This window comes from Tamandua tetradactyla, chromosome X (assembly GCF_023851605.1).
Source record: "Tamandua tetradactyla isolate mTamTet1 chromosome X, mTamTet1.pri, whole genome shotgun sequence".
In the NCBI taxonomy this organism is placed as follows: domain Eukaryota; kingdom Metazoa; phylum Chordata; class Mammalia; order Pilosa; family Myrmecophagidae; genus Tamandua; species Tamandua tetradactyla.
Window position 1 is genome coordinate 160,233,620 of NC_135353.1, and position 27,956 is coordinate 160,261,575.

The window sequence follows — 27,956 nt, forward strand, 5'->3', positions numbered from 1 at the left end:
TCATCATAATTTCTTAGAACATCTGCATTAATTCAGAAAAAGAAATAAAAAGACAACAGAAAAAAATTCATACACACCATACCCCTTACCCCTCCCTTTCACTGATCACTAGCACTTCAATCTAAAGTTATTTTAACATTAGTTCCCCCTATTATTTATTTTTATTCCATATGTTTTACTTGTCTGTTGATAAGGTAGATAAAAGGAGCATCAGACACAAGGTTTTCACAATCACACAGCCACACTGTGAAAGTTATATCATTATACAATCATCTTCAAGAAACATGGTTACTGGAATACAGCTCTACATTTTCAGGCAGTTCCCCCCAGCCTCTCCACTACATCTTGACTAACAAGGTGATATCTATTTAATGCATAAGAATAACCTCCAGGATAACCTCTCGACTCTGTTTGGAATCTCTCAGCCATTGACACTTATTTTGTCTCATTTCACTCTTCCCCCTTTTGGTCGAGAAGGTTTTCTCAATCCCTCGATGCTGAGTCTCAGTTCATTCTAGGATTTCTGTCTCATGTTGCCAGGAAGGTCCCCACCCCTGTGAGTCATATCCCAGGTAGACAGTGGGAGGGCAGTGAGTTTGTTTGTTGTGTTGGCTGGAGAGAGAGGCCACATCCGAGCAACAAAAGAGATTCTCTTGGGGGGTGACTCTTAGGCCTAATTTTAAGAAGGCTTGACCTATCCTTTGTGGGGTTAAGTTTCATATGAACAAATCCCAAGACTGGGGTCTCAGTCTATTGCTTTGGTTGTCCCCACTGCTTGTGAGAATATCAAGAATTCAATTTGGGGAAGTTGAATTTTCCCCTTTCTCACCATTCCCTGAAGGGGACTTTGCAAATACTTTTTTATTTACTATTCAAATCACTGTGGGATTTATGGGGCATCACTCTGGACAAACGAACAAAATCTCATGCCCTACTCAAGGTTTCATGTACCTATGGTGTTCAATTAAGCTGTCTACATAAGTTATATTAGGAAAAGGACTATTCAAAATAAAAATTTTGTACCAAATAAACATTTTTTTGCTTTAGTCTCCCACATAAGTTAAAATTTTAAAATATTAATTACCATCTATTTTCAACACCCTGCAGTGATGACATTCCTTTGTTCTTCCTCATGCAAAAACATTTTATAAATTTGTACATTTAGTCACTATCATCATACACTCTAGGCATTCCTAGATTATACCACCTCAGTTTTTATTGTCTATCTTTCTTTCTGATTTCATTTGTGCCCCCAGCCCTCCTCCCTCTATCATTCTCACATTCAGCATTTTAACATAATTATATTACAGTTAGGTAGTACTGTACTATCCATTTCTGAGTTTTTACATTCAGCACAATCTGAATCCCTTCAGGTCCAATTACTCAATATGTTACCCTATTTCTATCTCCTCATGGTCTCTGTTACCAATGAAATTCTCCAAGTTTATTCACTAATGTCAGTTCATATCAGTGAGACCAAACAGGATTTGTCCTTTTGTTTCTAGCTAATCTCACTCAGCATAATGTCCTTAAGGTCCATCAATGTTCTTACATATTTCATAACTTTATTCTGTCACAGCTGCATAATATTCCATCGTATGTATATACCACAGTTTGTTTAGCTACTCGTCTGTTGATGGACATTTTGGCTGTTTCCATCTGTTGGCAATTGTAAATCATGCTGCTATGAACACTGGTGTGCAAATATCTGTTTGTGTACTTGCCCTCATGTCCTCTGAGTAGATACCTAACAATGGTATTGCCGGGTCATATGGCAATTCTATATTTAGCTTCCTGAGGAACCACCAAAATGCCTTCCACAGTGGTTGTACCATTTGACATTCCCACCAACAGTGGATGAGTGTGCCTCTTTCTCAACATGCTCTCCAGCACTTGTTGTTTTCTGTTCTATTGATATTGGCCATTCTGGTGGGTGTGAGATGATATCTCATTGTAGTTTTGATTTGCATTTCCCTAATAGCCAGGGAAGTTGAGCATCTTTTCATGTGCCTTTTGGCCATTTGTATTTCCTCTTCTGAGAAGTATCTGTTCAAGTCTTTTGCCCATTTTGTAACTGGATTGTCTTTTTGTTGTTGAATTGAACAATTTCATTATATATTCTGGATACTAGACCTTTATCTGATATATCATTCCAAATATTGTCTCCCATTGTGTAGGCTGTCTTTTTACTTTCTTGATGAAGTTCTTTGATGGGCAAAACTGTTTAATTTTGAGGAGTTCCCATTTACATATTTCTTTCTTCAATGCTCGTGCTTTGGGTGTAAGGTCTAGGAATCCACCTCCTATTATAAGATTTGTAAGATATTTCCCTACATTTTCTCCTAACAGCTTTATGGTCTAAGATTTAACGTTTAGGTCTTTGATTTTTTGAGTTAATTTTTGTATAGGGTGTGAGATATGGGTCCTCTTTCATTCTTTTGCATATGGATATCTAGTTCTCTAGGCACCACTTATTGAAGAGACTGTTCTGTCCCAGGTGACTTGGCTTGACTGCCTTATCAAAGATCAAATGTCCATAGATGAGAGGGTCTATATCTGAGCACTCTATTCGATTCCATTGGTCGATATATCTATCTTTATGCCAATACCATGCTGTTTTGACCACTGTGGCTTCATAATACACCTTAAAGTCAGGTAGCGTGAGACTTCCAACTTCATTTTTTTTTCCTCAGCATACTTTTAGCTATTCTGGGCACTTTGCCCTTCCAGATAAATTTGGTTATTGGTTTTTCTATTTCTGAAAAGTAAGTTTTTGGGATTTTAATTGGTATTGCATTGCATCTATAGATCAATTTAGGTAGAATTGACATCTTAACTATATTTAGTCTTCCAATCCATGAACATGGTATGCCCTTCTATCTATTTAGGTCGTCTGTGGTTTCTTTTAACAATCTCTTGTAGTTTTCTTTGTATAGGTCTTCTGTCTATTTAAATTTATTCCTAAATATATTCTTCTTTTGGTTACAACTGTAATTGGAATTATTTTGATTTCCCCCTCAGATTGTTCATTACTAGTGCATAGAAACACTATAGATTTTTGAGTGCTGATCTTCTAATCTGCCTCATTGCTGTACTCATTTATTAGCTCTAATAGTTTTGCTGTGGATTTTTCGGGGTTTTCGACATATAGTATCATATCATCTGCAAACAGTAAGAATTTCACTTCTTATTTTCCTATTTTGATGCCTTGTATTTCATTCTCTTGTCTAACTGCTCTGCCTAGAACTTCCAACACAATGGTGAATAACAGTGGTGATAGTGACATCTTTGTTTTGTTCCTGATCTTAGGGGGAAAGTTTTCAGTTTTTCCCCACTGAGGATGATGTTAGCTTTGAGTTTCTTATATATTCCCTTTATCATGTTGAGGAAATTCCCTTCTATTCCTATCCTTTGAAGTGTTTTCAACAGGAAAGGATGTTGAATTTTGTCAAACGCCTTTTCTGCATTGATCGAGATGATCATGTGGTTTTTCTGCTTTGATTTGTTGTTATGGTATATTACATTAATTCATTTTCTTACTTTGAACCATCTTTGCATACCTGGGATGAATCCTACTTGGTCATGGTGTATAATTCTTTTAATGTGTTTCTGGATTCAATTTGCGAGGATTTTGTTGAGGATTTTGGGGTCTGTATTCATTAGACAGATTGGTCTGTAGTTTTCTTTTTTTGTAACATCTTTGTCTGGCTTTGGTATAAGGGTGATATTGGCTTTGTAGAATGAGTTAGGTAGCTTTCCGTCCTCTTCAATTTTTTTGAAGAGTTTGAGCAGGACTGGTACTAATTCTTTCTGGAATGTTTGGTAGAATTCACATGTGAAGCCATGTGGACAAGGTCTTTTCTTTTGGGGGAGCTTCTAAATGACTGATTCAATTTCTTTACTTGTGATTGGTTTGTTGAGGTTGTCTGTTTCTTCTCAAGTCAATGTTGGTTGTTCATGCCTTTCTAGGAAGTTGTCCATTTCATCTACATTGCTGTATTTATTAGCATAAAGTTGTTCATAGTATCCTGTCATTACTTCCTTTATTTCTGTGGGGTCAGTGGTTATGTCTCCTCTTCCATTTCTGATTTTATTTATTCGCATTCTTTCTCTTCTTCTTTTTGTCAGCCTTGCTAAGGGTTCATCAATTTTATTTTCTCATAGAACCAACTTCTGGTTTTATTGATTTTCTCAATTGTTTTCATGTTCTCAATTTCATTTATTTCTGTTCTAATCTTCACTAATTCTTTCCTTTTGCTTGCTTTGGAGTTAGTTTGCTGTTCTTTCTCTAGTTCTTCCAAGTGGACCTTAAATTCCTTGATTTTTGCCCTTTCTTCTTTTTTGATATAGGCATTAAATTTCCCTCTTAGCACTGCCTTTGCTGCATCCCATAAATTTTGATATGTTGTTTTCATTTTCATTTGCCTCGAGATATTTATTGATTTCTCTTGTAATTTCTTCCTGGACCCACTGGTTGTTTAAGAGTGTGCTGTTGAGCCTCCACATATTTGTGAATTTTCTGGCACTCTGCCTATTATTGATTCCCAACTTCAATCCTTTAAGATCTGAGGAAGTGTTTTGTATGATTTCAATCTTTTTAAATTTATTGAGACTTGCTTTGTGAGCATATGGTCTATCGTTGAGAATGATCCATGAGCACTTGAGAAAAAGGTGTATCCTGCTGTTGTGGGGTACAATGTTCTATAAATGTCTGCTAAGTCTAGCTCATTTATTGTAATTATTCAAATTCTCTCTTTCTTTATTGATCCTCTGTCTAGATGTTCTGTCCATTGATGAGAGTGTGGAATTGAAGTCTCCAACTATTATGGTAGATGTGTCTATTTCTCTTTTCAGTGTTTGTCTCATGTATTTTGGAGTATTCTGACTTGGTGCATAAATATTTATGATTGTTATGTTTTCCTGTTGAATTGTTTCTTTTATTAATACACAGTGTCTTTCTTTGTCTCTTTTAACTATTTTACATTTGAAATCTAATCTGTTGGATATTAGTATAGCTACTCCTGCTCTTTTTTGATTGTTAGTTGCATGAAATATCTTTTCTCAACCTTCACTTTTAACCTGTGTTCATCCTTGGGTCTAAGATGTGTTTCCTGTAGACAGCATATAGATGGGTCCTGTTTTTTAATCCATTCTGCGAGTCTGTCTTTTGATTGCGGAGTTTAATCTATCAACATTTAGTGTTATTACTGTACAGTACTTTCTTCTATCATTTTGCCTTTTGGATTTTATTTGTCACATCTAATTTTTCTTCTTTTTACCTTTACTCATAATCTTCATTTCTGCACTCTTCTCCACACTTCTCTCTCCTGTCTTTTCGTATCTGCCGCTAGAGCTCCCTTCAGTATTTTGATATGTTGTTTTCATTTTCTCTCATTTCCACAATTCCTGTTGAGTAGTCTGAACTAAGTATTATGTGGTTTTCCTTTTAGGAAGTAGATTGTTTTCCTCTTGCCGCTTTCAGGATTTTCTGCTTCTCTTCAACATTTGACAGACTGATTAGTGTGTATGTGTCTTGGCATAAGCCTATTTGGAGTTATTCTATTTGGAGTTCATTTGGCTTCTTTGATTTCCCTATTTATTGTCCTTTAGAAAGGTTGGGAAGTTTTTCCCCAGTATATCATCAATTAATTTCCCTAGCCCTTTCTTCTTCTCTTCTCCTTCTTGGACACTGATGACTCCTATATTTGTGCATTTTGTTTTGTCTATCATTTCCCTGAGATCAAATTCAAGTTTTTTTCCATCCCTTTTGCCGTTTATTGCTCTGAGTGTTTGAAATCAGTTGTCCTGTCCTCTAGTTCAGTTATTCTTTCTTTTTTCTCTTCAAATCTGCTATTGTGTGTCTCAAGTATATTTTTGATTCAGTCTACAGCATCTTTAATCTCTGTGATATCTGTTATTTTTCTATTAATCTTTCAAATTCCTCTTTATGCTCTTCTAATGTCTTCTTGATCTCCTTTACATCAGCAGCCATCCCATTTAGTTTATTTAGTAGAGTTTTATAAACATCTTTGATTAGTCATTCCAAAGTCTGTCTCCTCTGGTGTTTTTAATTTAGTTATTAGGCTGGGCTATATCTGTCTGTATCTTGATAGGTTTAATGATCTGTTATTTTCGAGACATGTAAATATCTTGATAGGTTTACTTTGGAAGTTGATTTTCTTCAGTAGTCTAAAGCTCTGTACTTGTGGGATGGATGTGGACCAGAATGCATGGCATGGGAAGGGCACAACATTGTGGTGATGCATTGTAGTACAAGTATAGGCACAGGTTGGGGACGCTATAGTGGTGCCTGTGAGCATGAGATGTAGGTTGTGGGGCTGTGTAGGTGTGGTGTAGGAGCTGTAGGTATGGAGTGCAGCTCAGGAAGACCGTGGAGCACAGGAGCAGGGTGCGGTGTGGGGGACACAGAGGTAAATTTCTGTGTGAGGTAAATGAGGAGGCTGTGTGGATGCACTTGGACTGATTTGCAGGTAGGATGTGGGTGGGCATGTGGAGCATGGGGTCATGGTATCAGACTGTAGGATAGGTGGCTCAGAGGTTGGAGCATAGTGGGGTAGTGTGCAGGTGTGTTCTTGTGTAGGGGGAGGGGTCCAGAGGGCCCTGGATGCAGATGTGGGAGTGTCTAGGGGTATACACAGGTCACAGGGTTTGCAGGACATGGGTCATGGAGGGGTGGCATTGGTTGTGTGGTGCCCTGGCAAGTTGCACAGGTGTGGAGGGGGTTGGAGCAGGTGTGCATGTGTGTGTAGGGTGGGGGCTGTAGCAGAGATGCAGACATGAGCAGCTGCTAGGTGTAGGCGCAGGGCACTAGTGCTGGGGGTATGGGGGTGGGACAAGTGTGCAGGGCTCAAGAAATCAGCGCGTGAATGTGTGGGCAAGTGGCAATGGGGAGGATGTAGCTGTGCACTTGTATAAAGCTCAGAGGCAGCAGGCTGGGATTGTGCTTGTGTGGGCTGGGGGCAGGTGTACCTTGAATGTGTAGGTCAGCACTTGCCTAGAGCTGGGGGCATGACTGGGGGCGGGGTACAGATCTGAGAAGGCCATAGACTGATGTACACCTGCCCAGAGCTAAGGGGTGGCGGGGGGGTTGCGTGACTGTATGGGCTGGGGGCATGTGCAACCTCGGTATGGAGGTGACTGCCTGCAGAGGGCAAGGAGGGGGAGGCGGGTCTCGGGAGGGACGAGTGAGAATGAGCTTGCGCAGGAAAGGTGGGTTGGGCTGGAGAAGTCGTGGGGGTGTGGGGCAGGTGACAGCATTCAGGTACATAAGACATGGGGTTCGCAGGTCATGGGACTGTGCCAGTGAGGGTAGCATGTTCAAGGAATGCCGCTTGGCTTACTTCCTAGTCCCTGTTTCCCAGTGCGTGCACTCCTGAAGGGTGTAGGTTTCCATTTGGAAAGGGGCACGTTAGATTGCATCGGCCGGAGAGTCTCTGGTTCTCTATATCTCAATTCTTCAGCTTTTGCAACCACGGCCTCCCTATGTGGTATAGGAGACCCTCCCAGGTTGCTGACAACCTGGAATCTCCATCTCAGTTGCCTCCTGTCCCTTCCCTAGCTGTTCCCTGGAGCAGGGGTGAATCTGAACTATCCTATTTCGCCATCTTTCCGGAATTCAGAAATCTGTTCTATGTATTTCTGAAAGAGGTTTGTTAAAATTATTGAATGTGTTTGTGGACTTCTTGAGTTTTCTTATAATTCTCTGTTTTTACTTTATGTAATTAAAGGCAGAACACTGTTGGGTGCCTTTTTGTATTGTTTGTTCTTAACTGTTACACCTTTTTGGGATCTTTTTTTTTAAATCAATAGTAGTGTTTCTTTTTTATACATTCCAATGTTTTTCACCCTAAATAATATTTTGTCTAATAAAGTACAGCCAACACAAGACTACTTCTGGTTAGTATTTGTTTTATATACCTTTTTCCATCTCTGTATTTTCATCCTTTCTTTATTAGTGTATTTTAGGTTACTGTAGCAAGCAATTAAGATTTTCAATCCAATTTAATAATAAGTATATATCAGTTTATATTTGTGGTAACTATCGATAAACTTGGGATTATGTCTGCCATCTTATTTTGTGGTTTCTCATTATCACATGCCTTTTTCCCCCTCTTTCCCTGCCTCCTGCTGGAAAGATGATGTTTTCTTTATTCCCTTTATTCCCTTTTTATTCCTCCATTGGTTTGGAACTTAAACATTTTATTTTACTCTCTCAGTGATTACCCTTATTTTGAACATTCCCATTTAAATGACAAAAAGTTCATCTGTTTATATTTTATTTAAAGAGAACACGTCTAAAGTTAATATCTTTATCTTCCTCCTGAATAATGCAAGTTCTTGTAATACTTTATCTTCCTATTTCCCTTATTTCTATCTTTAATATTATTTTATTACCAATATTATTTAGACTTTTTTCTTTACTGATTTGCTTACCAATTTCTTTGCTTTTCATTGCTTCTTGAATTCTTCTGGTTCCTTCTGGGTTTTCCTTACTTATTAGTTAAGTATAGCCTAGTAGATTTTATTTTTTTATCAACAGACTGTCTATTTTCTATCTTTTGCGACTGAAAAATTTTACCTTCACTTTCTTAAGGAGTTTTTTTAAAAATTATTTTTTATTGGTAACATACCATGTAATCATCCAAAGTGTACATAACATCATACATATGTGCATTTATCATCACAATTGACTTTTTCTCTGTGTGAAAAATAACATATATACAAAAACAGCAATAAATTTCAAAGCATATTGCAACAACTAATTATAGAACAGATTTCAGAGTTTGGTATGGGTTACTATTCTACAATTTTAGGTTTTTACTTCTAGCTGCTCTAAGATACTGGAGACTAAAAGAATGTATCAATATAATGATCCAGCAATCATACCAATTTATTAAACCTTACCTTCTCTATATAACTCCACCATCACCTCTGATCTTTCTACCACTCTTTAGGGGAATTTGGTATATGCCCATTCTAACTTTTTCACATTGGAAGGGGCTGCCGATAATATGGGATAGAGGATGGAACTAATTGATGTTTTGGAGAGGCTGGCCTCTATGTATTTCAGGACTTATCTGGTCCAGGGACCTATGTGGAGGTTTGTAGGTTTCTGGAAAGTTACCCTAGTGTACAGAACCTTTGTAGAATCTTATATAAAGCCCTAAGTGTTCTTTAGGACTGGCAGGAATGGTTTTGGCAAATTATGGTAGGTACTAAGGTCTAACTGAATCTCACGAAATAGTGACCTCCAGAGTAGCCTCTGGACTCTACTTTAACTCTCTCAGCCACTGATACCTTCTTTATTATATTTCTTTTCCCCCTTTTGATTAGGACGGCATTGTTGATCCCATGGTGCCAGGGCCAAGCTCATTGCTGGGAGTCATCTCCCTTTCACCCCTGGATGTCATGTCCCACGTAGGGGGGAGGGCAATGATTTCACTTGCAGAGTTGGGTTTAGGGAGACAGAGGCCACATCTGAGCAACAAAAAGGTCCTTGGAAGTACTTTTTTTGGCATACCTATATGTAGGCTAAGCATCTCTGCTACATTCATAAGCTTCACAAGAGCAAGCCTCAAGATCAAGGGCTTTGCCTATTGATCTGGATGTCCTAATATTTGACATAGCATCAGGGGTTTTCCCGGTGGTAAAGTTTAATAGTTCCATACTTTTTCTCCCAACCTTCAAAGGACTTTGTCAACACTTTTTGATTATCTGCTTAATATACTCTGGGATACATCCAGGCATTACATTAAGCTATAGAGGATTAAAGGCCCTCATTCCCATTCTGGGCTCCCTGTGTTTGGATTGTTTAAATGATCTATTCAGACAGGTTGAGTTAGATTATATGCTACAGCAAGTTTAGGTTCCAGACAAAATAAACCTTTCTTCCTTTGGTTTGAAAGAGTAGACAAGGTTCTAAAATATAGACAATGTCTTCCTTACCCTGTACTCTGAATTACCTTAATCCCAACCTGATCGGCTTTGTTTTTCTCTCTAAATTACTTTCACTCTTGAGTAGATGGGCAAAGGACTCTACATGGGTGGTTATTTCCCTTAGCACATTCAGAATATTATTTCACTGTTTGCTAGCATTAGCTGTTACAAAACTAACAGTTTAATTTCTGTTCCTTTGTAGATCATCTATCATTTCTCTTTTGTTTTAAGATTTTCAATTTGTCCTTGGTGTTTTCAATTTCACTATGAAATGCTTAGGGATTAGCTTCTTTTACTTTATAATGCTCAGATACTGTTATACTTCTTTATTCTGAGAATTTGACACCTTTCACAAATTCTGGAAATCTGTCAGCTATTATCTCTTCAAATATTGCTTCCTTAGCATTGTCCAAAATTTTTCCTTTTGGAAATTTATTAAATGTATATGGGTTTTCGCTCTCTCCTTTTTTTTCTTTTCACATATTTTTTTCACTTACATTTTTCCTCCAATGATGTGGATAATAAATCAAGTGCCTGTATAAAAGCTTAAAAATTGTCTATGAATGTCTTTATGTCAGTTGTGAATATATAAAAGTATAATGGGAAAATAAAAGTTTTTGCAAATTCAGGTCCAACTATTCAATATAAAATAGCTAATATCAAAAAAGTTCTGTACATACATGTCAAATGTCTGTAGTCAACATATATCCAGATACAAATAATTCTGAATGAAATGCAGCCAATTTTTTGTCCTCTCATTCTTTGCAAAATGGCTGCAGAAGGGGGGTGTATTAATTTTATTAAGTTGCTGGAATGCAATATACCAGAAATGGAATAGCTTTTAAAAAGGAAATTTATTATGTTACAAGTTTATCATTCTAAGGAAGTGAAAGTGTCCAAATTAAGACACCAATAAGAGATTACCTTCATTCAAGAAAGGCGTCTGGAACACCTCTGTCAGCTGAGAAGGCACGCAGCTGGTGTCTGCTGGTCCTTGTTCTCAGTTCATTGCTTCCAGCTTCTGATGCTAGTAGTCTCCTCTCTAAGTGTCTGTGGGCCTTCACTCACAACTCTGGGACACAGCTCTGGGTTCGGGCCTGCTTAGAATCTCATGGGAAGGGCACAAGCCATGTCTGCTGTCTCTGTCCATGTCTAGGCATCTTCTCTCTCTCTCTGGGCACTCCAAGCATCTCCAAACATCTGTGTCTCTGAAGTAACTGCTCTCCAAGTGTCTACATCTGCTCTGCCTGTCAGCTCTGAACTTTCCCCAAAATGTTTCCTCTTTTAAAAGATTCCAGTAAACTAATTAAGACACATCTTGAATGGGCAGAAACACATCTCATCTAATTAAAAGTTCACATCTACAACTGGGCACGCTACACCTCCACAGAGATAATTTAATCAAAAGTTTCCTCCCTACAATACTGAATTAGGATTAAAAGAAACAGCTGCCCACCCCAAAATAAATCAGGATTAAAACATGGCTTTTCTGGGGTACATAATATTTTCAAACCAGCACGGGGGGGGGGGGGGAACCACTTAGGAATTCCTTTGAACTCTATTCAATCTCTTAGAGATATTATCAAACAAAGATTCTTGGTTAACATTAAACTTTCATTAAATAATCATGAGGACAGGGTAGATTTGGTAAACAGACCACTATTACCACAAAAGTTTTCAAATGATAAAGACTGAAGACAAGGTGACATACTAGAAGTGACAATGTTTTAGTAACAGACTTTTCTCAGCTGCACATCTCATGAAACATTCAGCATGAAGACATATGAAGACTACGCATCAACAACTGAAAGAGATGAGCCCCCAAAACAAAAAGAATATTTGCCAGGTACTAAGAAAAGCCATTACTGAGATAAAGATTTAAAAATAAGCAGATCACCAACTCTCTATCGTAACACAAATTTATCACTCAATCTCTACATAAAATTACAATATTATATTCTCTAAAGCAGAGGCTTGATAGTTTTAGATGTTTAACAAGGGCAAAAATAAATAAGACATTTTCCTTTCATTCTGATAACAACTTTAAAAAGGTTGGCTTTGAGAATGCTAAAGATGGAGCAGAATTTAAGAAATGCATGTGCCTGTCTGTCCATCCATCCATCCACCTATCTATCTTTTAAAGGCTTCTTCTCCTGGGAATAATATATAACTCATTAGTTAGGAAGATTAATTAATGATCACCAATATATTCTATATTCTAGCAACAAGATATTACAGATGCAAATATGAGTAAAGCCTCTCAGCTGGTCCTTTGGTGGTTCATAATCTAGAGAGTTTATATAAAATATCTGATACTATAGTTATATTTCATGTCATTTTCCTTCTACATTTCCCTTCCACAGAGTACAGTGAATAAAATAATCCCTGTTAATCCCACTGAATCCATTCATTGCTGATTTTCCTGACCTTGAAATCCTTCTCTTCTCTGTATGATACTAAAGATTTCTGGTACTCCTACTGGTCTCATAACTTAGTGTCTTCAGACTAGTAAAATTAAGGCATTCCTCAAAGTTAATTACTTAATTTAAATAAATTAAGGAAAGAATGAGGACAAAAGTTTTAAAACTAAGAGTCTACCACTAATAAACCCCACCAAAGGAAAATCTAAAGGTTATACTTTAGATAGAACAATAATGGGCCCAGATACAAGATCTGAAACTCAAGAAGGTGCCATAAATAAAGATATTTGTAAATATATGCTAAAGTAAACAAATACTGATATACAGAATAATAATAAATTGGGGGTGGATGAATATGAGGTATCAGGTTAAAATAAACAGTGAACACTTTCTTCCAGGGAATAAAAAAGAAGAAAGAGTCCTAACCCATTTGATGGAATCTGCATAATCTTGATTTCAAAAACACACAAGAAAAGTACAAAGGGAAATTACAGGTCAATTCACAAATACAGATGCAAAAATCATAAAAAAAAATCAGTAACCGAACAATTTATTTTAAAAACTTGATTAATATAATCTACCATTTAACAAAAGGAGAAAAACCAAATGAACCTCTCACAGAGACAATAAAGGTATTCAATAGCTAAAGACAATAAATTCAGTAAAATTTAAGCCTCAGTCGTGATGGGAACAAAACAAAACAATAAAAACCAAACTAGCAAACCAGGAACAGAAGGAAACTTCTTCCTTTTGATAACGGATATCTACAAGTATCATACTTAACAGTGACTTGTTCAGAACTATTTTTCTAAGATCAGACTATGATAAGTAGATTTTTACCTAACGGTTCCAGCCAGTACAGGACGGTAAAAATCAGTGACGGATGTAAAAATTGGAAAGTTAGAAAGAAAACTGTCATTATCTTGAAGTGATATCATTGTCTACACAGAAATCCCAAACTAATCAAGAGATACATTATTAATAAGAGTTTAGCAAGGTTTCTGGATTCAATATTAACATAAGAAGGTCAACAGCATTTTCAGTACACCAGCAACCATCATTTAGAAAACAAGTTTTTAAGAGATACCATTTAAATAACAATGAAAATAAGACATGTATGTAGGAATAAATCTAACAAAAGTTCGGTTAACTTTTATGAAGAAACTTCTAGCTCTCTCAGTAAGGAAGCCTTTTGCAGATACATGCAGAAGGAAGATTCAATTAAGATGATGTCAGTTCTCCCCAAACTGACCTTCTGATGTAACACAATTCCACTAAAAATCCCAACAAGAGTTATATTCGTTTTTATACAGGGGAACACGATAAGCTGATTCTATAATTTCTATGCAAGAAGAACAAAGGGCCAAGAAGATCCTGAAGAAGTGATAATCACAGAAGAGGAAACCAACGGGCCTTTAAAGAGTTGCTCAATCTTACTGGTATTCAAAGAAATGTAAATACGATATCCCAACACACCTATCAAGTGGGCAAAAACTTTCAAAATTTTCAAAAACTAACAATGCCAAATTTTAGGGTATGGAGAAACAAGGACACTCGCATACTTCTGGTTAAAGTGAATATTGATATAATCACTCTGGGAATTGGTTCAACATTACCTAGTAAAGTTGAACATATGCCTATTCTAGGACCATAAATTTCATTGCTGGAGTCACACCCTATAGCTGCAGTTTTCAAACTTTCTGGTCTCAGGATTCATTTTAAACTCTTAAAAATAACTGAGGGCGGGCCACGGTGGCTCAGCAGGCAAGAATGCTTGCCTGCCATGACAGAGGACCTGGGTTTGATTCCCGGTGCCTGCCCATGTTAAAAAAAAAAAAATAACTGAGAACTAGACACTTAGATGAAATAGACAAATTCCTAGAAACACACAAACTACAATGACTTGAAAACAAATAGAAGACCCCCAACAAAACAATCACAAGAAAAGAGATCAAATCAATCATCAATAACCTCCCAATGAAAAAAAGCCCAGGACCAGATAACTACATAGGTGAATTTTACCAAGCATTCGCAGGAGAATTACTACCATTGCTGCTCATACTCTTCCAAAAAATCAAAGAGGGAACACTACCTAATTCATTCTATGAAGCCGCCAACATCGCCCTAATACCAAAGCCTCATAAAGATACTACAAGTAAGGAAAACTACAGGCCAATCTCTCTAATGAATATAGATGCAAAAATCCTCAATAAAATACTTGCAAATTGAATCCAACAGCATATTAAAAGAACTACACACCATGACCAAGTGGGCATATATTCAGGTATGCAAGGGTGATTCAACCCAAGAAAATCAACTAATGTAATATACCACATTAACAAATCAAAATGGAAATACCACACACTCATCTTGATTGATGAAGAAAAGGCATTTGATAAAATTCAGCATCCTTTCCTGATAAAAACAATTTGGAAGGTAGGAATTAAGGAAACTTCCTCAACATGATAAAGGGCATATATGAGAAACCCACAGCTATTATCATACTCAATGGAGAGAGACTAAAAGCTTTCCCTCTAAAATTGGGAATAAGACAAGGATGCCCATGGTCAGGACCGTTATTCAACACTGTACTAGAACTCCTAGTTAGAGCAATCAGGCAAGAAAAAGAAATAAAAGGCATCCAAATTGGAAAGGAAGTAAAACTTTCATGATTTTCAGATAACATGATCCTATATTTAGAACTCCCCCCAAACACAAAGTTATTTGAGCTAATAAATTCAGAAAAGTGGCAGGATACAAGCTCAATACACAAAAATCAGTGTTGTTTCTATACGCCAGTAATGAGCTATGTGAGGAGGTAAACAAGAAAAAATTCCATTTACAATAGCAACTAAAAGAATCAAACTTAACCAAGGATGTAAAGGACCTGGACACAGAAAACTACAAAATATTGCTACAAGAAATCAAAGAAGACCTAAATAAATGGAAAGGCATTCTGTGTTCATAGATTCGAAGGACATTCATCTTAAATGTTAAGATGTCAATTCTACCCAAATTTATCTTCATATTCAATACAATACCAATCAAAATTCTAACAACATACTTTGCAGAAATGGGAAAACAAATTATTAAATTTATTTGGAAGGGCAAGGGGCCTCAAATAGCCAAAAATATGTTGTAAAAGAAGAATGAAGTGGGAGGACTCATACTTCCTAACTTTAAAGCACATTATAAAGCCACAGTGGTCAAGACATGTTACTGGCACAAAGATAGTCATAATTCATCAGTGGCATCGAAATGAGAGATCAGAAATTGATCCTCAGATCTATGGTCTTTTAATTTTTTTTTTTTGGGGGGGTGCATGGTCCAGGAATTGATGGTTTATTGATTTCTGACATGGCTCCCAAGTCCCAACAACTGGGACAAAACACTCTCTTCAATAAAGAGCATTGGTAGAACTGGATATTCACATCCAGAAGAATGAAAGAAGACTCCTATCTTATACCTTACATAAAAATGAATTCAAAATGGATCAAAGACCTAAATATAAAAGCTGTAAAATTCCTAAAAGAAAATGCAGAAGCATCTTCAAGATCTTGTGATAGAAGATAGTTCCTTAGCCCTTACACCCAAAGCACAAGCAACAAAAGAAAAAATAGATAAATGGGATTGCATCAAAAAAGAATACTTTTATACTTCAAATGACTTTGCCAAGAGGGTGAAAAGACAGACTACTCAAAATGAGAAAATATTTAGAAACCACATATCCAATAAGGGTTTAATATCTAGGCTATATAAAGAGATCCTACAACACAACAATAAAAAGACAACTAAATTTAAAAATGGGCAAAACACATAAACAGACATTTTTCTAAAGTGGTAGAAAGATATACAAATGGCTAGAAAGCACATCATTAGCTATTAGGGAAACACAAATAAAAATTACAATGAGATATTTCACACTGACTAGAAAGTGTTCGAGAGGATGTGGAGAAATAGCAACACTTATTCACTGCTGATAGGAATGTAAAATGGTACAGCCACTGTGGAGGATGGTTTGGGGGTTCCTCAGGAAACTAAGTGTAGAGTTTCCTTACGACTTTGCAATCCTTATATTTAGTATATACCCAGAAGATCTGAAAGCAAGGAAGAAAAGACATTTGCACACCAATGCCCATAGTGGCATTATTCATAATTGCCAAAAGATGGAAACAACACAAGTATCCATCAACAGATGTATGGATAAACAAAATGTGGTACATACATAAGATGAAATATTTTTCAGCAGCAAGAAGGAATGAAATCATGAAGCAAGTGACAACACAGATGAATTTTGAGATTACATTGAATGAAAGAAGTCAGACACAAAAGGACAAATATTGTATGACCTCACCAACATGAACTAATCATAATACATAATCTCACAGATGTGGAATCTAGACTATGGGCTACCAAGATACAGGATGAGGCAAGAGAATGGGGAGTGATTACTTATTATGTGCAGAATTTTTAACTAGTCAACTTAAATGTATGGAAATAAATAAAGGTGATGGTAGTATGTTATTTTGAGTATAATTAACAGTGCCAAATTGTAGGTGAATGTTGTGGAAAGAGGAAGTTTAGAGTCATGTATGTCACCAGATGGAAAGCTGGAGGTTAAAACATAGGAATGTATAACAGTGAATCTTGTGGTAGATGATGACTGTGATTAACTGTACAAATATAAAAAAGTTCTTTCATGAACTAGAACAAATGTATGACACTATTAAAAGGAGTTAGTAACAGAGACATATATGGGAAAAAATGTACCTATTGTAAACTATGGACTATAGTTAACAGTGTTATCTTAATAGTCTTTCATCAACAGTAATGTATGTACAACAGCAATAGTATGAGTCAATAATGGGATGTTTGGGGTTCTCTTTTTTCTTTTTCTGGAGTAATGAAAATGTTCTAAAATTGATCATGGTGATGAATGCACAGCTATGTGATGATACTGTGAGTCACTGTATACTTTGGATGGATTGTATGGTGTGTGAACATATCTCAATAAAATTGCACTTAAAAAATCAGAACTGAGGACTCAGCTTGTTTTTTGTTTATATGGGCTATATTCATTGATATTTACCATGTTAGATATTAAAACTGAAAAACATCTTAAACACGAGAACACACAAGCACATGGTCTATCAGCCAGCAGAGCCATGACATCATCATACATCATGCCTCTGGAATATGAGAGAATGATAGTGAGAAAGGAAAATGCCGTTTTAGTATTATTCATAATAATAATAAGGAAACCCATTTCCTGGGCAAACTTTAAGAACCACTGCCCTAAAGAAATCCTTGCCCATGTGCACCAGATGTGTATAAGAATGTTCAGAGTAGCATCGCCATGATAGCAAAACCTAGAAACGATCCCAAATCCATCAGTTGATGTGTCCATTCCATGATCTACTACACAGCCATAAAATGGAATAAATTACAGTTACATTTGACAATATAAATGCATATTAAGCAACAGAAACCAAGTCATGGAAAAATATATTCAGCTTTTATATAAAATTCAGAAAGAAGCAGAACCAAATAACGTGTTAGCAAGGAATATATCACAGGTGATAAAACCAAAGAAAAGCAAGATAATGAGTTAACATTAGACACAGGAAAGGTAACTAGCACCAAAGCTTCTAAGGTACTGGGAGGGTCTAATACTTTGACTGAGTGGCGAGTAAATGCTTATTTTATTCATGTTTTAAATATTCTGTACATATGTGATATTTCAACATAAAAAAATTTAAAAAGCCGCCAAATAAAAAACTAAACAAATAAATAAGCCAAACCAAAACAAAAATCAAGATATAAAAGGTCAGTGGGTAAGAAAAAATTACTGAACTTAATAGCCATGGAAGATACCACAAAAGAGTGGGTAAATTTGAGCACATTCAAAAAATGCAAAAAATAAGAGACATAAACAAGAAAAGTCCATGCCAATATTAAAAGCTATACCAATAAGAAAAAAAGTATGTTGAAAACACAAATAGCTGTAAACATCTGAAAGGAATGTTCACCCTCACTAATAAGCAAATGCAAACTAAAACAAAGAACCACAAGTTAAGAAATGACACTAAATATGGGTAAGGGTGTGTTGGGAATGAATTTCTAAGGAAGCAAGTTTAGCACATCTATGAAGGGCTTTAAAAATTGAAACCAATAAATTCTACTTCTAGACATGAATCATAAGGAAATAATCTGAACTACTACATAAAAAATTTTATTCAAAACTGGACAGAATCTAAATGTATAGAAGGAAGGGAATATTCCAAGTAAAATAAAGAAAATTACCTTTTCTCTATAGAATTGAATAATATAGTAATGTAAAACGTTGTTTACTTCATAAATACGGGGAAATAAAATCATGCTAATAACCAAAATGCAGCATACAAAATTATAAATAGAATGAGCTTTTAACTATGTTTTTAAAAAAATTATAGAAAAAAGACTGAAAAAATGCATCAACTGTTAGCAGAGCTATCTATGGGTGGTGAAACTATAGGTGAGTCTTCATTTTTGGAATCATCCAAATTCATTTAAATGAACTCATGCTTTTTTAAATTAAGAAAAATAACATAAAATAACAAAAACACAGACCCCTCAATGATTCTCCACACTCACTAAAGTACAAATGCATCATTTTGGTGTTCAAGGCTCTCTATAACATGGTCCCTACTGTATTTAGCCACGTATCCTTATGAAAGGGGACTTCCTATTGCTTCCTGAACATGTCTCACACCTTCTCATCTCAATTTCTCAGCAGACTATGTGTACTTGCCCAAGTTCCACCATCCTTCAAAGTTCATAAGAAATACCATCTTCTCTATGAAGTCTTCTTTCACTCTGTGCCAACCTAATCATCCCAAATCAGATGTGATTTCTCCTCGTCTTTGACTACTACAGAATAGATTTTAACTACAATTTGCCTTAACTTTAACAGTTACCTGTTTTAAATCCTCTACTAGCATGCAGGAAGGGGCTCTATCTTTCTTTAACTTACTTTCATATTGACACATTGCTTCCCAGTAGTAATAAGCACAGAATGGGTATTTGAGGAACCGAATAATTATTGTCACAAGAGATTAGTCTCTTGCCTTGGCCACAAGGAGGAGGAAGAGAGAAGGGGAAATACTTCTCATTTGGGACTCAGTATGGAACTTCCCACAGAAACAATAACAAAAATTTTTTTTAAAAGCACTATTAGTAATCCATAAAAACAACACGGAGTTACTTTTTATTCTTTTTGTCAGCAAAATATCTATCCAGAATTGGCAGCTCAATTTCTATGGAAACCAAATACATGCTTGGAATTCCCAAGAAGCTACCTCCAAAAGGGGTTTTAGAGTGTAGCCAAGGGCTCAGAGACAAATTTGTAGATAATGTATACTTTTCTTTAGGAAATGTATATTATCATGTTTGGTGCAATCTGCCTCAAGCCTCTTGTGAAACAAAATATTGTTAATGACAATAGAAACGGTAAAAGACAGAGGAAGAAGGAAACTACATTCTAAACACACCTGAGTAATTTCTAAAAGGTAAACTTACAAATTCTTACTTTATCAGCCGCTATATTTTAGCAAACAATGGAAACTAGAATGTGAAAAAGTCTTTAAAGATTTCTATTTTGCTTTTCCATGCAAATCTTTAAATAATTTACAATTGCTGTGCAAGGAACACACTCATGTGTGCTCATACATACCCTAGTGTATATATTTAAGAACAAAATCCTCTTGAAACTTAATACTATAAATCACTTTACTTTGAAATAATGCTTGTCTTTATGAGATGCATTATGAGGTCTTTGCCAGATTCTGGTGGGAGAGGGGTTCCGATTAGGACAGTTCTCAATACAAAAAAGCACTTAGCATCCTCAGTAAATATTTAAGTATTGAGATATCCATTGAATGAGTATAAATGGAGAATGGTGCTAGCTGTACAGAGGTAACTAACACAGACAAGGCCCTTGCCCTGGATGTCCACAGGTCACACCAGAATCCATTTACCTTCTACCAGAGGAAATGAACAATGAACAAGTAAACAAATGAACAGATTATGGTAAGAGCTGTAAAGGAGAGAAAATAAATAAGACAGAGAGGTTATTTCATATTCAGCAAAGGCCTCTCAGATATCTTTAAACCAAGAAGGAAAAGAAAAGAAGCATCTAGCCCCACACACCCATGGGGAAGAGCCTTACAGGCAGAGAGAAGTGGAAAGGTTCCAAGATGCAAATAGACTCAGTGTGAGAAACATAAAAGAGCCAGTGCAGGCCAGGCCACGGTGGCTCAGCAGGCAAGAATGTTTGCCTGCCATGCCAAAGGACCAGGGTTCGTTTCCCAGTGCCTGCCCATGTAAAAAAAAAAAAAAAATTTAAAAAAGAAAAAAAAGAGCCAGTGTGGCTAGTCATGTTTTTCAAACTGTGGGTCATATCTAGAGGCTGTGATGTCAATTTTGTGGGTCACTGCATTTCTTAAAAAGGAAGTCAAATAGAAAAAAATATCAGAGGGTCACATGTTTTCTGGATAAATATTCTTTAATGAACTTTGTTTCAGTTGTGTGTGTGTGAGCGTGTGTATATGCAATGCACAATATGTTTCTTACTGTGGTTGTGGTTAAATCAAAAGCCTTTGTATGAGCAAGCAGGTGAGGATGGAAGGGTGGGCAAGAGGCGGATCACTCATGGCCTTGTAAGCCTCCATAAAGAATTGGGACTTGATTCTACACACTGCAGGAAGGCACTGAATGGTTTCAAGCTGGGGAGTGACATGATCTAATTTGACATCATGATGTTGCCAAAAAAATTACTATAATAAAAATCAGAAAACCTGAGCTCTTGCCCAGCCTGACAACTAAAACTGGGAATTTTGAGCAAATTATTTAACCTCTCTAGCCTTCACTTTCTTCATCATAAAAATGAGTAGGTTGGACCAAGATGACCTTTAAGATCTTGTCTACTGCTAAATTTCTATGACTATATTCTGCTTCCTCTCTTAGATCTAAGTAAATGACTAGTGGGGAGACACTAGCTCATTAGGTCAACTTTGACATGACTTCTTAAAATATTATAAATCATGTAGCTATCAGAGTGGTATTTCTACAGAAACACTTTTAGAAGTATCCTCTTTAGTGGAATCAGGTACATTATTAGAAAGGAGAACTTTGGGGTAAAAGTGAATCAACTGCTTTTGCAACTCTCTGGTACAAAGTTCTGGATGTGAAGGAAATTGTCAGGGAGCCATGAAAAGATTTACTGAGCAGGTTATTTGAAATGGACTACCTTCCTTGTTCTAGATCATCAGCTGACATATATTCTAGAGGAGTTTCAACTTGTAGAAAACCTCTCCTGAGCACTAAAGTCAAAAGGCTGAAACTTATTTCCAATCCCAGTGACCAAAATGACTACTGAGGCTAAATATTCATTGAGAGTCACTTTATGCTAAGCCCTACATACAGTTCGACATATGCCTTTTCATTTAATCCTCCTAACCTTATTACTGCCATTTCACAGATATTGAAACAGGAGCTGAGAATACACAGGTGAGTTATTAAGTGGCAGAATCAGGATTATCCTCAATCTGAAGCTGGGAAACATATACATTCTTTCTTAATCCTGTATTTTAATAAATTATCCTGGACGTGTTAAAAAATTACTGTACAAGTATTAAATCGTCACTTAAGTTCTGACAACACACGTATCTGTGACATCTGGCCATAGAATGTAAAACCAATAAGTCAATTCTGGACTCAGGTGCCTTGCTATGTGTACTGTGGAATGAAAAGACAAGAACTTGTTCCAGCGTTGGCGGGCCTATTCGGTGGGTAGCACGTTGAATTGTATGGAATGGAATTAGGCAAAATATCCAAGGACTCTGCATCCTTAATTAAGTACGTGTCAATAGTATTAGGGCAGTTTCCAGGTTCATTTTCTCAATAGTAGAGGAACCGTGGACTGCAGTGTGCTGTGGGCCTAACAAGTGTTCGACACGTTCCATGAACACGAAGAGACACTAGAAACTCAGCGATTTCCAACTTAGTCTTTAAAGGAAGCAATCAACGAAGCACCTGCCCAGCTGAAGTAGCATGAACGGCATGTTATGCAGAGAAAAACCTTCGGAAAGGTGCAGGGCACGTCACTCAGGATCGAAAGGGTCCCTAACGCCTCCTAAATATACACACAAACACCAGCAAAGTTGCGGTCGTTCGTTACACACCTGCCTCAACCCTGAGAAAGCGGTACCCACCTGCCAAATACTCAGCTTCGAACCTCCGTCGGGTCTCAGAGATGAGCTTGGCTTTATTCTGGGCTTGAGCCTGGAGAGGAGAAACCACGAGACCCTTAGACGCTACCCGCGCCATCCCCTTCCCCCTCGGCCCAGCCCACCTGTTCCGGGCCTCAGAGGCATCCTCCAGGGCCCAGGGAGCCAGCAGCCCTGCGGTTAATTTCTCACCTCCGTCATGCTCGCGGACGTGACTGCTGGTGCCGTCGTCGCCTCCGTCGCCGCCCGAGTATCTCATCGCCTGCGAGGCCGGCGGGGGGTAGACAGAAGAGGGCGGGGGGAGGAGGCGGTCGCGTGATACCGGAAGGAGGGCTGAGGCTCCGCCGCATTGCCCAATCCAGTGAGGCCGCATGGGGCTCAGGGCGGGACCTCACCCTCAACCTGGGGTCCCATTAGCTGCTTCCTCTGGCCCCGCCCCTTAGCCGCCCGTACTGCGGCTCCGCCCCCGCCAGCTGCCGGGCTGTGGGTGCTTCCCCCGCCCAGCTCCGCCCTGGTAAGCTTGGCCGGCCATTCGGTTTCCTAACTCTCCCGTAGGCCCTGCCTCTTCGACCTCCTTGGCAACAGTTTCCCGGCAGGCTCGGCTGACTTCGCTTCTCAGTGCACGACCTCGTCTTAGGCCATTACTTCCCAGAATGCAGCGCGCGGGCGGGACGTTCGGAAGTGCGGGAACAAGGAGGCTGCTGGACGCGGGGCCGGTGGCTGAGGTAGGGCCACTGCATTTTCCCCGCCGGGCCTTCGTCGAAGGGGCGGCGGGGCTGCACTTGCAGCAGAACGGGAAGGGGCCGGCGTCCCGGGTCCACCATTCTGTGGAATGATAACTGGATTTCAAGTGCTTGCTCCGTTCGAGGCATCATTTCTCTTGAAACTTTCTTCACCCTTCCAGCATGAAAGGGTGGTGTGAGATGTCTAACAAGGAGTAGAACTTTGAAATCTTTAAACGAAAACAGGAATAGAACGTTAAAATAAAAGATGAAGCTCCTTTTAGGGTTTTCTAATTAGAGCAGTTCTCAACTTGGGCGATTTTGCCCCTTAGGGGACATCTGGCAATGCCTGGGGACATTTTTGGTCCTTACAACTGGGGGCTGTATTCGCGTGTTACTGGCAGCTAGTAGGGTGGAGTCCAGGGATGCTGCTGAACATCCCACTATACACAGGACAGGCCCCACGACAAAAAATTCTCCGACCCTAAATGTCTGAATTGCCAAAGTTGAGGAACCTTGAATTAGATTTATAAGGTACTTGAGCAAATTGTATTGTTGTCGGTTAAAATTTTTAATTGAAAGGAAGTTGTTGCTCAGACAATAATATTGCCTTTTTGGACAAACGAAAAATAGTGAAAACTACAAAGAACAGACCCCCATATTTCCACCATCCCTAGTCAAGCGTGATTAATACTTTAGCATCTTTCACTCCAGTCCTTTTGTTATTTGTTTACACTTTTTATGGAAGCATATTTTATACATTGTTGAAAAGTTGCTTGACTACATCCTTTAAAAAAATGACATTTCAGATATAGGGAAGGTCTCCCTCTGGCTCCACTCTCTTACCCTGATATCTACCCCCTTCTCCAGATTCAGCAATCATTAGGAATTTGGCATGAATCTTCACAATTCCTCTTTTTTCTTTTGGACCAGACAGCCTTGGTTTGAATTCTGCCTCTCATTTCATATCTGTGGACTTTTGAGAAGATCGTTAAACTCTGTGCCTCAGTTTCTCCATCTGTAAAATGGGATGATAATACTGCCCATCTCATAAGGATATTGTGAGAAATAAATGAGTTAATCCAGAGTGCTTAGAATAGCACTTATCACCCAGTAAGTACTCAGTAAATGTAGCCGTTGCAGGTAAACACCGAAAATATATGTTTTATGTGTTTGACCTTAGATAAGTAGTATAGTGCAGTATACACTTTTCTGCAACTTAATTTCTTTCATTCATTTTATTTTTGAAACCTGGCCATCATGATACACATAGATCTAATTCATGCTTTTAATAACTGGTGTTTCATCTATGTTTATTCATTCCCCTATTGATGGTCATTGAGTTTTTACTTTTAATATATATTACAAATAAGAGCACACTGAAAATTCTAGAACAGTTCCCTTGTGCATAGGTGAAATTATTTCTCATCTAGAGATGAAATTGCTGGATATATGCAGTTTGGTTTCCTGCCAAATTGCCTTCCAAGGTCACTTCTCCCTTGTACGGAGTCCTTTTGTGATAACTTCGTAATCGATATCTCTGTCTGTAATCTTGCTCCACCCCCATCTTCTACACAGTCACTGTTCACAAGTACAGTCCTGTGGTGAGTATTTTTTAGTGGTTTATCATTGCTTATAGGGGAAAGTTAGAAGTTCTTAGTATGACCTAGAAAACCCTTCTTTATGTTAATCTTTCCTACTTCTCTAACTTTGTGAATCGCCATCCCCCCCATAAATCACCTACATTTCAGATATACCAGGTAATGTTAAGAAAGAGAAAAAGGGAATTGATTCTAGGTAGGGCCTAACAAATGAATTCTAGTTAGAGGCAACAAAAAAAAAAGTATATTTGTCATGTTAATATACGTAGGTTAAGAATGTCCTATGGGTTGAAAAGAGAACATCTATCAGTATTATTTTCAAAAGATCATATTTAGTGTTAGTGAAATGTTTAGTTGGCCATCTTAATTTGACCTTTGTTCCAAAGACACTTTTTATTAGACACAGTTGATACTGGTTTCTTATATACTGTTCTTGGATTTCATCTGCATAGATATTATAAGATAAGACTCTTTTATGATCTTGAACCAGACAGATGTTTTTTTTTTAAAAGAGCTTTGAAGTTTATAATGTCAAAATGAATTTATTAGCCTTTGAAGGCAACATCCTGTTTATTGGGATGAAAATGATAATTTATTATTTGCCAGTCTACTATAGTTAATGTTAATATGTGTATTTTGGTTTTTCTGGTATACTTGCATATCTGGTTTCATTTTATGTATAAAACAGATACAATCAACTTTGATGTATGGTAATATAGAACAGGAACAGCCAAAATCAATTGTGTAGTATTTTATAAATAATCTGTTTCCAAATCTTTCCCCCCCCCAATAATTCCAACAAGAGGTAAAACTTCACTGATTTGAATGACCAGTTTTTTTCAGCAACTTCTTTTGTAGGAGTACTAAGTAAATAATCAAATGGCCAATAAGCTAGAATAGTTAACCTGGTGCCCCAATAATAAGGGCTCAACTATTCAGAGGTTGCTTATCTTGTGTTGATTGCCTCTAAATTGCTTTTTTCTTTGACATATGCTGCCAAAAAGATTTTACTACTTATTCCATAGGCTTGCAGGTTTTGTATCCTAAGAACATTTACCCTTAAAACAGATATTGCATCAATATAAAATATAATGGGCATCCACAGATATGTGAATTCAGTAAGCCTTGGGGTTATCACCGAAAGCTTAAGGAAAAAAACATTTATCTTCACAAGTAAGTTTTTTTTTTTTACTCTGAAGGAGTTCCTTTAAAAATAACTGTTATTTTGAAAATGTGCATTTTTTTACAATAGTATTTAAAAATAAGTATAATACAAAAGATGGATGCAACCCAAGTACCAATTGACTGATGAATGTATAAACAAAATGTGGTATATACAGGCAATGGGATAATGTTCAGTAAAAAGAAGTACAGTTTTGATACATGTAACAACATGGATAAATCTTGAAGACATCATGTTGAGTGAAATAAGCCAAACACAAAAGGACAAATATTATATGACCTCACTGATAGGAAGTAGTTAAAATAAGCCAATTCATAGAGTCAAAAACTAGAATACATGTCATGAGGGGCCAAGGTGGGGGTAGAGAATGGGGAGTTAATGCTTAATTGGTATGGAGTTTTTATTTGGGGTGTTGGAAAAGTTTTGGTAGTGGTGGTGATGGTAGCAGAACATTGTGAATGTAATTAACAGCACTGAATTATATATTTGAATGTGGTTAAAAGGGGAAATTTTAAGTAGTATGAGTGTTACTAGAACATCAAAAATTTTAACGATCATACTATACAACACAACCAGTGAACACTAATGTAAACTATGTACTGTAGTTAATAGTGTAACTACAAAGTAGTAATATTGTTGCATCAAATGTAACAAAGATACTGCAAGTGTGTGTGTGTGTGTGTTATGGGAATCTGTGTCTTCTGTATGATTTTTCTGTAAACCTATACCCTCTCTAATTAAAAAAGAATGGTAAAAAAAAAAGCCTTTCCTAAATCTGATCAGGCCATTGGGGAAAAAAGGAATGATGGGATTGAGTAACTGACACCCTAAATTTCTGATACTTTTTTTCTCATTAAATGTCATGTTTCTTCTAAAGAGGAAAGAAAATATTCCCCAAAGCAGAACTGCTTCCTAAAAGGCAATATTTCTTCTCATCATGGATATATGAGGAAGAAATATATTTTAAGCAACTCATATATGCAATCTTTAAGGTTAGTGCAGAGGAATTGCTCAGTGTTTACAGATCCTTAAGTATGTAACTACTCTTCTGACCTTTCTAAGGTTATATACAATATGAAGCAGAGCTGACAGTGATGGTGCTGATAGCAGCTAAAATTTATAGAGCACTTTCTATGTGCCAGTCTACCTCATTATATAGATGAGGGTGTGAGACACAATGGGGTTGAGAAACTTGTCCACAACCACCCACCTAGTAAAGGGCAGACCTGCATTTACAGGGATTTTCTGACTGTGGGCAGTACTGCTTAGCATACATTAAGCATTCAGTAACAGTTAAATGAGTGACCCAGTATACCTAGGCACTGAATAAAGATGTAGCAACATATTTATTGTTGTGTGTGTTCAATTTAGGGGTTGTTCCTTTGTTCTTTATTCTATTTTTCTAATTATCCCTAGTTGCTTATAACCTGTTTGTTCAGAGTAGGGGAGTGCATGTCAGGACAGGGTGGTGGTTAAGAGTCAAGACTCAGGAGTCAGAGGGCTTTTTCCAAATCTGATGGTATCACAAGTTAACATTGTTGCTGCAGATTAGTGTGGTAACCTTGGGAAAATTTCTTACCTTTGTTAAAATAAGGTTTTTTCATTTAAAAGATGGGATAATGAGAATACTTAATTTAAGAGAATAATTGTAAATATTAAAGGAGATGATGCATGTATTGTACCTGGCATATAGTAAGCATGAATAATTGATAGCTGTTATTATGAAATACTGTTGTTCATTATATTTATATTATTAATCCTGTAATTTTTTACTTTGAATAAGAATGGTGACTTTCTTAGGTGGTAAT

The 27,956-nt window shown here is 37.2% G+C and overlaps 2 protein-coding genes across 8 annotated transcripts in view; one reads left to right on the top strand and one right to left on the bottom strand.

Annotated features, from left to right (window-relative positions):
* MOSPD2 (motile sperm domain containing 2) overlaps window positions 1-22,952 on the bottom strand; it is a 72,326-nt gene extending 49,374 nt beyond the window's left edge. For all 3 annotated transcript variants that reach the window (XM_077145318.1, XM_077145317.1, XM_077145316.1), the window contains exons 1-2: window positions 22,835-22,952; window positions 22,628-22,697 (exon numbers count right to left, since the gene is read on the bottom strand). In XM_077145318.1, coding sequence (XP_077001433.1) covers window positions 22,628-22,697; window positions 22,835-22,843 — 79 coding nt within the window. In that variant the 5' untranslated portion in view covers window positions 22,844-22,952. The remainder of the gene's footprint in view (window positions 1-22,627; window positions 22,698-22,834) is intronic.
* A 155-nt stretch (window positions 22,953-23,107) lies between these two features.
* The window catches only part of FANCB (FA complementation group B), a 62,638-nt gene continuing 57,789 nt past the window's right edge, over window positions 23,108-27,956 (top strand). For 3 of the 5 annotated variants that reach the window (XM_077146700.1, XM_077146701.1, XM_077146697.1), the window contains exon 1: window positions 23,279-23,367. The gene's annotated coding sequence lies outside the window, so the exon portion shown is untranslated. Of the gene's footprint in view, window positions 23,368-24,297; window positions 24,478-27,956 lie in introns of all 5 variants that reach the window. The other 2 variants (XM_077146698.1, XM_077146699.1) reach the window with 2 other exon arrangements.